The sequence below is a fragment of the Zootermopsis nevadensis genome, unplaced genomic scaffold (assembly GCF_977971745.1).
Source record: "Zootermopsis nevadensis isolate Lab colony 2312 unplaced genomic scaffold, Znev_1.0 Znev_ptg000002l, whole genome shotgun sequence".
NCBI classification, from domain to species: Eukaryota; Metazoa; Arthropoda; class Insecta; order Blattodea; family Termopsidae; genus Zootermopsis; species Zootermopsis nevadensis.
The window spans coordinates 19610687-19622828 of NW_028259134.1; the positions used below are offsets into that span (position 1 = coordinate 19610687).

The 12142-nt window shown below is 37.3% G+C and overlaps 1 protein-coding gene and 1 long non-coding RNA gene across 4 annotated transcripts; one reads left to right on the top strand and one right to left on the bottom strand.

Moving 5' to 3' along the window:
• The first annotated feature begins 24 nt into the window (after window positions 1–24).
• Window positions 25–11783, top strand: aft (cap methyltransferase 2). 3 transcript variants are annotated; one of them, XM_087353103.1, is made up of 15 exons: window positions 25–150; window positions 826–933; window positions 1561–1704; window positions 2668–2956; window positions 3282–3443; window positions 4926–5084; window positions 5570–5764; window positions 6049–6160; window positions 6534–6740; window positions 7183–7283; window positions 8138–8302; window positions 8382–8549; window positions 9249–9725; window positions 9943–10117; window positions 10577–11783. In XM_087353103.1, the coding sequence occupies exons 4-15, from the start codon at window positions 2672–2674 to the stop codon at window positions 10783–10785; spliced, it is 2415 nt and encodes an 804-aa protein (XP_087209229.1). In that variant the 5' UTR covers window positions 25–150; window positions 826–933; window positions 1561–1704; window positions 2668–2671; the 3' UTR covers window positions 10786–11783. The 3 variants fall into 3 exon arrangements, with proteins under 3 accessions (XP_087209229.1, XP_021938407.1, XP_021938409.1); XM_022082715.2 differs by lacking the exon at window positions 1561–1704; XM_022082717.2 differs by lacking the exon at window positions 1561–1704 and having other exon boundaries at window positions 38–476.
• LOC147875100 (uncharacterized) lies at window positions 6313–7188 on the bottom strand. Its single transcript, XR_015536270.1, has 2 exons — window positions 6940–7188; window positions 6313–6833 (listed from the first exon to the last, which is right to left on the bottom strand). It is a non-coding gene; the product is annotated as an uncharacterized LOC147875100 (long non-coding RNA).
• Window positions 11784–12142: the final 359 nt, after the last annotated feature.

Genomic DNA, 12142 nt, shown 5'->3' on the forward strand with positions numbered 1-12142 from the left:
AAATAATGTGTAAACCGGAATTGCATGGAACCTCTGGTGATGGAAAAAGAAATGAGACATTTAATTCGTGTTTAGTATGTTTTGTTTGTTCGTGGGGACGGTGCAAAGTTGTCGAGTGCACGTGGAAGAAATCAAGGATGGCACGGGAAGGTAACAATCTCTCCCACAGTAATAAGAATTTGTCTTAGCATAATTCGCCGTATCATTATACAAGTAACAAGGGAAAGAAGATGGCTATTGTTTTGGTTGCTAGGCTGTGTATTGTGGTAGAAGTTTACCGACGTTGCAGAAGTACATGTTGCCTCCCTCATCAGGGTTATGACTGTGACTGTCAGCACACTAAACTAGTACTTTGTGATTCTGTTATTTTTAAATTAAGTAGTGGGATTTTTCCCACTACAAATGTGTTATACAACCACGACTGAATCCCCAGGACTTTGTTCCAGTTTGACAACAGGATACCAATATAAGGCCAGGTTGGTATTAAGAGATAGAAATGGATGTATGTGTCACATACTACTTGCCACGAAAGGATGGCAGATGGGGAGTAGTATCACTCTCTGATCCTTGGTGTAGTGACATATTCACAATGTATGAGACTTGCATCTCAGCCCAGAAATTGGCAACTTAGTTTAAGTTTATTTAGATGGTTTTGCTCTATTCTTCCAGGATATTGCTTCGAATTAGTGATTTCATCATTGTTATCCAAATTACTGATTAACCTGTGCAGTTGATACTTTATAATAAATAACAGGACAAATCTGCCAGGACCTTGCTAGATCATACTTGAAATTACCAAGCTTAAATTTTGCCACCATGTTTCAGGTTTAAAATGGAGTAATCACTATATGAAACCCCTCACACCTTGAAGTCTGGTTGACTGCATGACAGATCAGAAGCTGTTTGTATCAGTTTCAAGAGTCCTGAATATTGGTATGTAAATGGATATTTTGGAGTGTAAGTTGAGTGAGTAGAATCAACCAGTGATATATGGTGATAGCACTCATACTGGATGTACCCAATTGAAATCTCAGCTCTAACTGTGGCTGTCTTGAGGTTTACATTGTTTTGACGTAAATACGTCTATATGGAAGTGTCATTCGGCAAAACAGCGTTAGGAAAATGTGTAAGATCCATACCAACAATGTGTAAATATGGATTGACTAGTCAGCTTTTATATGAACTCCTGCATCCATAACAATGCTTTACTCCTTTACCTAAGAAACTAATTTTTATGTCATCTCTTTATTCGGCATTGTTGTGTTTCATTACTGCCATCAACAATCCGCTTTTGTTATTGCGGAAAGAGCTGAGCTGTGAATTGCTTGTAGAAGAAGTGTGTCGTAGAGTAGATAATATTGTGCTGTTAAAAATGTTTTAGAATATCACAATTACTTATTTTGTGTAAGAATTGTTAAGAAATCTGTGATACTGCCCTCCACTCTCTCCATTTTAGTTTTGATTAAATTGGTCATTGCGGGTGGACATCGTGGTCTCTTACAATTGAACAAAGTTTGAGGTAAGGGATTCCTATTTATTATTATTGTTCATCACGTTAAGCAATTTATGCGTGACGAACAAAGAGCAGGCGGAGTGGCTATGTACGAGAAACATGGAGCAACTACCATGGCTACCCCACATCTGTTGATGAAGTTACCTAAGGAGGATGGAGCAGATAACAGAATAGCTGCAGCTGAAAGAGAGGTGATATTTGTGCGGCAGAGTTTATGGTCAATGGTGAAAAAGTTTTAATTGTTACCCTGTATATTTCTAACAACACACCTATTGATGATTGTAAGAGATTTGTTTTGAGTCATTTGGGAACGTTTGCTCCCAAATTTACAGAGATGTTTTCAATTATGGCCACAGAAGGTCCTAATACAATGCCCATAATATTGGCAGGAGATTTTAACATTGATTTAAAGAAGGGGGAAAATCAAAGCTTTGTCACATTTATGGAGGAAACGTTTGACTTAATGTTGATGTCAAATCCTCAATGTAGTACTACTAGATCAAAATCTTGTATAGATATGGTGTTTGCACAAAATGTTGATACTCTAAAGTGCACAAATTTTATAACATATTTCAGCTACCGCAGACCCATCTTAAGCGTAACTAATTCAAGATAAATAAGCAATGTCTTAATCAAACTATTTACTCAATTGTAAAGCATGTATAAAGGGAATATTTAGAATAAAGCTAATATATAAACTTCCTTTCATTGTATTTATTGCCTAAATATAATTTAAATACAAAGACGTATTTATGTCAGATTCTCCAGAACCGTGGTTCCACTGTCAATTTTTTCTCAGTATTGCCAAGTCATAGCTGTGATAGTATCTTGTACCTTCATATACTATGGTCATTCTCCTCTGGAATAATTTGGAAATATACCAGTGTCACGATTTGTTTTAAAAACTCCCAGCACAAAATGTACTCAAATAGACCATGACCACTTTCTCCACAATCATTCTTCTGCCATTACATTCCATGTAATAACTACATTTTACATAGGGTTATCAATTCATGAACCAACCCACCATATCATTAAAGTTTAGTTAATGTTTTTGTATCTTTTAGTTATGGTGTAATGACCTGTTATTGAAGTAATGCCCATTGGAATATGAAATAGATTTCACAAAGTACTTAATGATTTATGCTGTACAGGACAATGCCTCAGCCTGGCAGTTTCCTCAGTTTGGGGGAGGAGCAGAGATTACACAGAAATAGTGCATCTGAACAGAGCAGTAAAAGTACAGATGGTGTGTATGGGGATATACCTGCATCCTTCAGTGGTCGTAGCAATAGGAACTGTGAAAGAATGACAAGAAATGACTATGAAGAACTTGAAAATGAAGTATTGAAGTACTTTGATAAGAAATTCTACTTTAGACCACCATTACAGGACTGGAAATTGCCAGAACCTAGCAAGATATTTGTTGCTGATGGGTGGAAGGTTAGTGAAAATTAAGTAGAATCTTTGAAAATTCTTTTAATTGTAGGTTGCCAGAGCTAATAGTGTATCACAAATAGTTCTGTATAGCCATGTAGCTCACTGCAGTATTCAGGGAACATTTAGTTTTTCATAACCTCATGTGATGATATTTTAAGCATGACTATTTAATTCAGTAATTTTCATGTTACCACATTACTATGCCTGTTAGTATAATCTGCATTGGTTAATGTTATTATATTTTCCATACAACGTTACTCTGTAATATGTGGTTATCATATACACTTCTTTGTGGCCCTCAGAGATGTTGCTTTATGCCGATTTGCAGGAGCTGAGGCTACAACAACTGAAGACAGAGCTCAACAATGTGAAGAGCAAACTGGACTTGTACAATCTAAATGACTGGCACAAACACACCCGTGCCATGAACAAGGCCGGTGAGATCCAGTGGAAACTGCGTAATGAGCTGGAGCCAGAGTTTTTGACGCAGGTACAGCAACATGCTACCCCTCATTTTAGTCATGTGACATGTAACTCTTTTACAGACTAAAATTTATACTATAGGATGATTTCTGATTTACTTAACTGTACTGTCTGAACTGTATTGGTTATGTACTGTAAAATGATCGGTTGACTGAATGATGAATTGTAACAGATAGGAAATAAAATAATCAGTTAATAATAATTGAGAAAGTATCCCAGATTTTCCTGGAGTGACAGAGGAAAGTAATTTAAGGGTGATGAAGAATATCACATTTACCAAAAATAGTATGTCCTACCAAACGGGCTGTTGCTATAAGTAGTATTTTCTTACATCTTAGGAGTGACAGTTAATTAAAATGTTTGACATTGATTGTGATATGTGGGGCCAAGGTTGTTTTTCTTGCCCAAACTCTTTGAAAAACAATAAAGGGAACTATTTTCTTAAGGGTTTTGTCAGATGCTTCTGAATCAAAATGCTATGCATGCAGTGTTTCTCATTAGACAAATCAGATACCACAGTTATCTTGAACTGAGAAGATTTTCTCAAGTTGCATTGTGACTAGTGTGTGTTTGATTGTCAACCAAGGCACTTTGGGCTTTCATTTTCAGGATTTTCCTGACTGCTGCTTCCTAACCAGTTCCCTGTTTAATCATCCTCTAATCACATTTGATTTGATAATCTCTGCAGGTGATGCAGTATCGTTACATGATTAATCGGTGCATGTAGAATTATGAAATCAAAATCACAGAGCATAGAGACTGGAATATGAGTATGTTTCTTTTAATATCAAAATAATGAAGATCAAAGCAGGGTTTGTGAAAATAATGCCTGAGAAAACTAATTATTAACCTAAATTAGTGTTTAGAAAAACAGATCAAATTCAGAGGTTTGCACAAAAGGTAAATTTATCCCTGAGCTTAAACTATGACATGAATACATACAGGAAAGTAGCAGTAAACCTCCACATATTCTTAACCTTGGCAATACATGGAGCTGGGTAGTTACATTCACACTTTGGCCACTTCACACCTGGTGAAAAGTTCTTTGGTACTCATTGTATGGATAGGAGCAATGATGCATGAGAAGTTTTGTGTCTGTGTATGTACTGCTCTTCAGAAAATTTTACCTTATCTGTTAGTGCTCACATGACAGTGATTCAGAAGCTTTCCCCTTACGCTCTTATGTTTAGGGGACACTAAACAAGCTTTGTGTGTAACGTGCACAAATGTACTGATTGTATATCATTGTATTTTATGTTCTGTATAGCCATGGATAAAAAGAAAGGCTTAACTTTCATTTTTACAAAACATTAATTTGAGCTGTAGAGGAAGGCTGGTATGATTTTTACTTGTGTGGTAACAATTTGTATGCATAGGAAATGCAACTGGTGGTGTTTGACATTTCAGTCTTTTACATTTTGGTGGATTATTTAGAATCTCTTGCAAATTATTTGTACTAGTCAAAGTCTGCAAATACTTCTTGTTACAGGCTTGGTGCAAGTTTTATGAGAATGCTATGTCTTTCATTCTGGTTACCCCCGTTGTTGTGATCAATGAGTGCTTGAATTCAGTGCACTTGTGTGAGGCTCCTGGTGCCTTCATCACTTCCCTGAACCACTACCTGAAGCTTCACAATCCTGGCATTAAGGTAAGAAGCCAGCCTCCTGCATTGTGTGACATCTGTCTCAAACAGTCAGTATTTATTCATCTAGTCAAGGAGTTCTGTGTTTTGAAGTCTGAAGATTCATCATTGCTGGTGGATGCTATTTTGATTCAGTAAATTATATTTCACACACACTTACTCCCAATCACAGCTGCTGACCCTAAAGCACCAAAAAAGAACGTACTGTTTGACCATATCTTCTGTCATACTTTTTGTCACCTTTTTTTCAAACATATTCATTAAAGCACACTCACTCCTACCATAATCTCAACCAGCATAATTATGTTTTACATTGTTGGAAAAGCCATCTGTCAGCAGAGTTGAGTACTACCACTGTTGTTGGCAGAGCCCCCTTCTGGCAGACACTTTGTATTACCATAATCTTATGGTGATTTTGTTTCTATTTTATAGACAATTAATGTGCATTTCTTGGATTATGTGTATATTAACACAGTTTCTGCTGTTTCCAGTGGAAGTGGCTTGCTACAACTCTGAATCCCTACTATGAAGGGAACCCCTTGTCATGCATGATCAACGATGATCGCTTCATCCTGCAGACTTTGGAGTCCTGGAATTTTGGTCTTGACGACACAGGAAATCTCATGGATGTAAAGAACATGTTGCATCTGGCGAAGGAGGCAGCTGGAATGGGGGATGTGCTGCTGGTAAAGTGATTTGTTATTATAAGTGTGATAATTTTCTTTTTGAGACAGATATTTAAGCCAACCATGACATTATTCCTTTGGAAAATTACTGACTTCAAAATTTTCGTAATAAATTTGCGCTTATATTTTTAGCATCACCTGACTTGGTCTGAATTGATCAGTTGTACAAATATTATTATTTAATAATTGTGTCTGTAAACACAACAAAATTACAAGGTACTGTATTACATAACACATATTGGGTGTCCACCCTGCACTGATCATGCTAATTCTTGATGTTTCAGGTGACAGCAGATGGAAGCATTGACTGTCAGGAGAATCCGGGTGAACAGGAATCAATTGTGTCATCCCTTCACTACTGTGAAGCTGTTTCAGCTTTGCACATACTTGCAAAAGGTAATTACCATGGATATTCCTACGCTGATGCTTCGCAGGTAGGCTTATGTAGAGGAATTATAACTTCGCTGATTGGGGAGAGGATTGTGTCATGGTGACTTGATCAAGTTAGCTGATCCACAGTTTCATTCATTTATGTTTCCAGTCCATCATAATTTTATTCAGTCCTTTATTACTTCCTGATTTTGTTCCCTCCATTATTATTTCCTCTGCACTCCTTTGTCAAACAGGCACAGCTTTTCTTCCCTCAGAATGAGAAACCAAGTGTCTGACTACATGAAACAGGTGCATTTGTAGTTTATACATATTAATTTTTAGGTTTTATGAAAGGTTTAAAGTGGATCACAGGGAAGAAGACTGTGCTGTGTTTCAGGTGGCAGTTTCTTGTTGAAGATGTTCACGATGTATGAACACGAGACTGTGTGCCTTATGTTCCTGCTCTGTTGTTCATTCACTACTGTGCAGGTATTCAAGCCAGCCACCAGCAAGGAGGGAAATTCCGAAGTATATGTTGTATGTCTTGAATACAGGGGCAAGGACTTCATGGAGCCCTGGCTTGAAGTATTGAGGAAGCACTTTGGTAAGAAATTGTATTTCCATGCCTCTTGTACTTTGTTTACCTTGTACATACATACATACATACAAGTATGTATCTTTATTATGTTCCATGGATCTGTAAGCCAGTAGGATGTGGAATAAGTCATAGTAATACAAAACATATATACAAGTACAATTCATGCTATTATGAAGATTTCACATAATATAAGCAAAGGACTAACATTAAGTAATGATATGTGTCTTGCCAAAGACTAGGTCCTAGGTGAAGCACTGAGAGTAGCTTGTTGAGCTAGTTGCACGCCTGATTGATGTAGTCATGATTGGCAGGAGAAACCAAACTGCTTTCAGAAACAGTGTCAGTTCATTCATGTCACATCACATCAACATGCATGTTATTAAAGTGAGGTGCGGTTTCTTTGCCCCCTCCCCAAAAAACGCTTGTACAAGCAGCATTGCTTTTATAGGTCCTGAGTTACCAGACAAAGCAATGTTTCCTCAGACAAGCATTCCACAGGACTTTTTGGATCAGTTGTATGATTGTACTTCCATGTTCAAGAATCTCCAGGTGAGTGCATATGTCATTTCAAACTTGCATCTTTTTGTTTGGGTAAAATATACTGTCTCCATCTTTGGGGCTGAAGTCAGCACTGAAGATGGAGATGGTATGTTTCTTCAAAATGTTGGCTTCTTGTGAGTTAATATGGTGCCAAAACTCAGATAATCGTCATTATTATTATCAACATCTTCACTTCAGCCCTGGAGATGGAGACAATATGTTTCTCCAAAACATTAGCTCCTACCAACAAGTGTGTATGGTGCCAGAACCCAGAAGAACATTATTATCACACAGATAAGATGATAATAATTAATTAATAAACTAAGAGAGGTAGGTTAAAATAATACTAATATATAGTAATTTAATCATTACAAAAGATTGTATAAAGTAGTGGCACTAAAGTGTCATAGATTATTCCATTTGTTTGAAAATGTGTTTGCTTGTATGGCTAATTGTAATTGAACATAGTCATCAAGATTTGCATATGTTTTACTGTGGTGGTGAAATTTAGTGGATGTGATTGATAGGAGATTGGCCTAAGTATGTGGCTGATTTTATGTTATGTAAGAGTAATAAAATATAAGATGAAAACAACTGGAACTGTGCAGATTGTTTCAGTTGTTTTTAATCTAAAACTATAATTAGTTATATTTATAATTCTACAGGATATATACAGATGTGCAGGAAAATCAACAGTATAAGGCTAGACAACTTTCATTACATACAAAATTATGATTTGGATTCTCAGTGATAGAAAGACTGCTGCTATTTTACATTTTAATTGATGCTGTTGAAATATTTGGTTAGGATATGAGGTTCTCATGGTGGTGAGATATATTTGATGTTTGTTTTCCTCTGTTTAGACTGATGTGATTGAAACAAACATCCGGGTATATGAGAGAGGTAGGACACGTGGTGAGGCACACAAGATGAAGAAACTGAGATATTTAATTGCAGATCACTTCATGAAGACATATGATATGCAAAAATTGTCTGAATCAGATGAAGTGGTTGGGAAAAGCAAGCTGGTGAGTGCAAGTTTTTGAGACTCAGTTGCTATACCACCACCCTGTCCTGAAAATGTCTCATATCATTTTTTATCAACAGAAAAAAACAATGACCCTCAACATGGATCCTCGTGCTGAAGAAGGTTCTTTCAGTGATCGCCGTAAGAAATCAAAATTAGAGCCATTGCAGCTCCTCGAGGTTTTGAAGGAGGAACTGGATAGCATGGCCGTCAAGTGGCCATTCAGTGATGATGTAAAGCACCTTCAGGTGGGTTCAGGTTGTGGTTTACTGTATTTAGCTAAAAACGTACATGAGCTGGACTGAATGGGCAGGTGCACTGTGATGGTGAATTTACCACTTAACAGATTCCCACTTTTGGAGGTGTTTACAACATAATACCTCAGACAATAGACAATGTCCATTATGGCATTCCTATAATAAATGAATTGTCCATTTTTTAAACTTTTGAAAAGTCATCAGATTCATTGGTTGCACTACCAGGACTCACTCTTGAGACCTTTGTTTGTGTAAGAAGGTGCACTTTATGAAGGTTAGTTTGGCATGAAAGTAGTCATGGTTTTAAGACAGTCATATCGAACATTACATCTCTTTGGGATTTAACCATAATGGACTTTGTGTCATGCCTGAAATACAATTTAAATTTCATCCTGTGAATGATATGTATTATTAATTATATAGAATTACTTAGATGTTAAATGGACTTGTTTGTCAGGTCAGTTACTTGTTGTGATGTTGAAGAAAAAATCACAAATTTTTGTTTGTTTATAAGTCATGTACACCAATCTTTGACACACACACACACATTTGCTGTCAGCATCATATGATAATCCATGATGCATAATTCATGATGAAGTGTGAAATTTGGCATTAGACAGTGTAGCATGAAATTCCGTTGACTTGTGCCTCTGTTCCCATAACAGTTGTGCCTTGTGTTTTATGTTTCAGTTTCCACCGTGCGTCGATGGGTTCAAACTACAGGTAGGAAAGCCTGTTAAAACTGTTGACAGTTCCAAGTTTTGTTTGGGCCGCCTGTTGAGAATACGCAATCAAGTACGTGAGATAGCAAGAAACTATATCCATCCCAGCCCTAGTATAGAGAGTTATGTACAGACATCCCCCAGTCTTCCGAATGGCATCTCCTGTGAAAATGAAGTTGCAGCAAATCTAAATGAAGAAAGTGAACTCTCTCAGAAATTCAGGAAGGCATATCCTAGAAGAAATTTAACCATCTTGAATTACAAGGAAAAGCTGTGGACATCGCTGGAAAGTGGAAATGAGGAAGCTGAGATAAATGCATTCTGGGACATTATGGATGCTTTTGATATGATGTGGAGAGAAGACAACCTGCTCTTGCAGGGCTATCCAATGCTGACACAGTTTAATGTGGGCATTGTATATATGCTGTGTCATTTGTTCGATGAGGTAGGTGGTAGCCGCGTGTAGGTCCTAGGAACCTCTTGACATATATAATGTTACAAGTGGTTTATGCAAGGATGCCCAAAGTTTTTGGTTTTGTCAGCATACGTAGTATATGGGATAGCATGTTATGTGGACCTGCCTTATTAAGCATACTGAACTGCACTGAGAGGTTTCAGATCTGTTTTTATTTACCCTATCATTAATTCACTTTCTGCCACAGGTTGAATTTGTGAAGCCGATAAAAGAAGATTTTGCAGTGCAGTTTATTGGATTCCGTCAATGGAACCCAAAGATGAGAAGTTTTCTGGAGGAAGTCGATAGTACCATTGAGAAACTACGTAGTGAGGGTTGCAACCAGACGGTTCTGTCTCTCTTCCCAATCAACATGCTCTGTGGTGAGTGCTTGATCTGTGTAATATAGAATATTGCCAAACTATAAGAGCAGAATGAATCTGTATACAAATCGTTCGATTGTTGAGGACTGTTCCCATATATAAGAACTTTTGCATCTGTATAGGTAAGATGTATTTAGAGGAACTGTTCCTAAACTGTGATAAATGGATATTCTGAAGGTACATGAAACGTTTCAGAGGATTCATTGGTAAATGTTCACAATGACATTTTGTTTTGTAGGCCATTATTGTTTTATGGTCAGTTCACAAGGGTCCTTGTTTCAGAAACGTTGCTTTTGTACACCTTGTAAGTTATGTGACTTTATTTGTTTATTTATTTATTCTTTTCAGAAGGAAATGGAACATGTTACGATTTTAACTGTAAATTAATGTAGTAGTTTCAGTGAGGCTATTCATAGAATGATGAAGTTTGTAGACCATCAGTGTGCTTTTTCTTACCAGAACGGTACAGCAGCTCGAGTAAGGCAGAAGGGGAGTCCTATGAGCAGCCACACAAGAGAGAGGATGGTAGTGGCCAGTCAAAGAAGCTAGATGATTGTGATAACACCTTTTACAAGTGTGTGACGGAGGTGAATCATCTCTGTGTGAAGGAGCAGGTGTCTGACATTATTGCCAGCATTCTGGAGCAGCAAAGGCATAGCAGTATATGATGGCCATATGGCATTGTTCCTATCAGAGGTCAGACACATCACCTTGGTGAACAGTGCGGAATGAAGACTACTTTAATCTTGAATGACAAGGAAAACTTTGTGTTCTGTGCATCGAGACCTTTCCCTGGTCTGTAATAGTCTCATTTAAAGCTTCATTCACAGAACAATACTTGTGACATTTCCAGTTTCAGTTGCTTAATGTTTGAAATCAGTACACTCTTTAGCTTATCACCTCTAAAGTTTATGACTTGGTGCCTCTGATATATTGAGCAGTTTGTTTGTATGTGATGCCAATATTATGGTGTTTTTCATTGAGAAATAAAATATCAGTCTTTTGTACATGCTCACGCACGCACGCACGTGCACACACACAGTTACGATTTAGTGGCTAATTGTGTTTCATGAATTTTCATTCATTGCAAGCTAAAAGTGGGGAGAAAGAATATTTAAAATAACTCTTATACAACAAGAAAGAAGCTAAGTAAAAATTGCATGTGCATTATTGCATCCTGTAAGCTGGGTTAGCTCAGTAAGTATAGTGTCTGATATGGACTGAATGAGCAGAGTTCAATTCCCAGCAGAAGCAAAGGATTTTTCTTCTAGCCTCTGCATCCATACTGGCTCCTATCCACTGGGTGCCAAGGGTGCTTTCCCTAGTGGGTGGGTAAAGTAAGGTGTGACACTGACCATTCACCCCGATCTAGTGCTGGGGTCAAGAATGAGTAAGTGCCTTCATGGCATTTCACATGACAGTTTTAATTTACTGTTGCATCCTGTGATCTTCAAGAAGACTGTATGTACGCAGTAAATAAACTGTGACACACATGCTACTTTTCTGTATGTCTGTAATCTGCCATAGCAGGCCACCCCACATTTGTACCTTTTACTGCATTTAGTAATAACAGTATGGTGGATATGCTGAGATGGGAGTGACACTTATTATAGGGTTATGAAATGATGTGTGGTAATTGATAATTAAAACATTTCTGTTAAGGTGACTTTCTTTTTAACTCTTAAGCTATAGCTACACCATATGTGGACCCCCCTCCCACTAAGCTATTAACTGCCCATCAATCAAATGAGGTATTCCATAAACTGGCACATCTGCCACAAGCAAAAACAATCAATATTATCCCTTAAATGAAGATTTGCTGTCAGAATAATTTTACTATATGATATACCTGCATCATATTATTTCTTGTGCATTTTAGTTAATCAAGTTTTATTTATAAAATTGAGGCATGTGGTAGAAGTTTACGGACATTTTAGAGGTATTTGTTGCTTCTATCATCAGAGTGATCTGAGGAATTGTGAGGAACCACTCTGCGAAGGCAGAACCAAATCTGCACCAGAGAGG

Bases quoted from the DNA above. Each gene is read 5' to 3' on its own strand.
- aft (XM_087353103.1), top strand. From the start codon at position 2,672: ATGCCTCAGCCTGGCAGTTTCCTCAGTTTGGGGGAGGAGCAGAGATTA. The intron at 5,085-5,569 runs GTAAGAAGCCAG...TGCTGTTTCCAG, and splicing joins TTCACAATCCTGGCATTAAG to TGGAAGTGGCTTGCTACAAC. The intron at 9,726-9,942 runs GTAGGTGGTAGC...TTTCTGCCACAG, and splicing joins TGTGTCATTTGTTCGATGAG to GTTGAATTTGTGAAGCCGAT.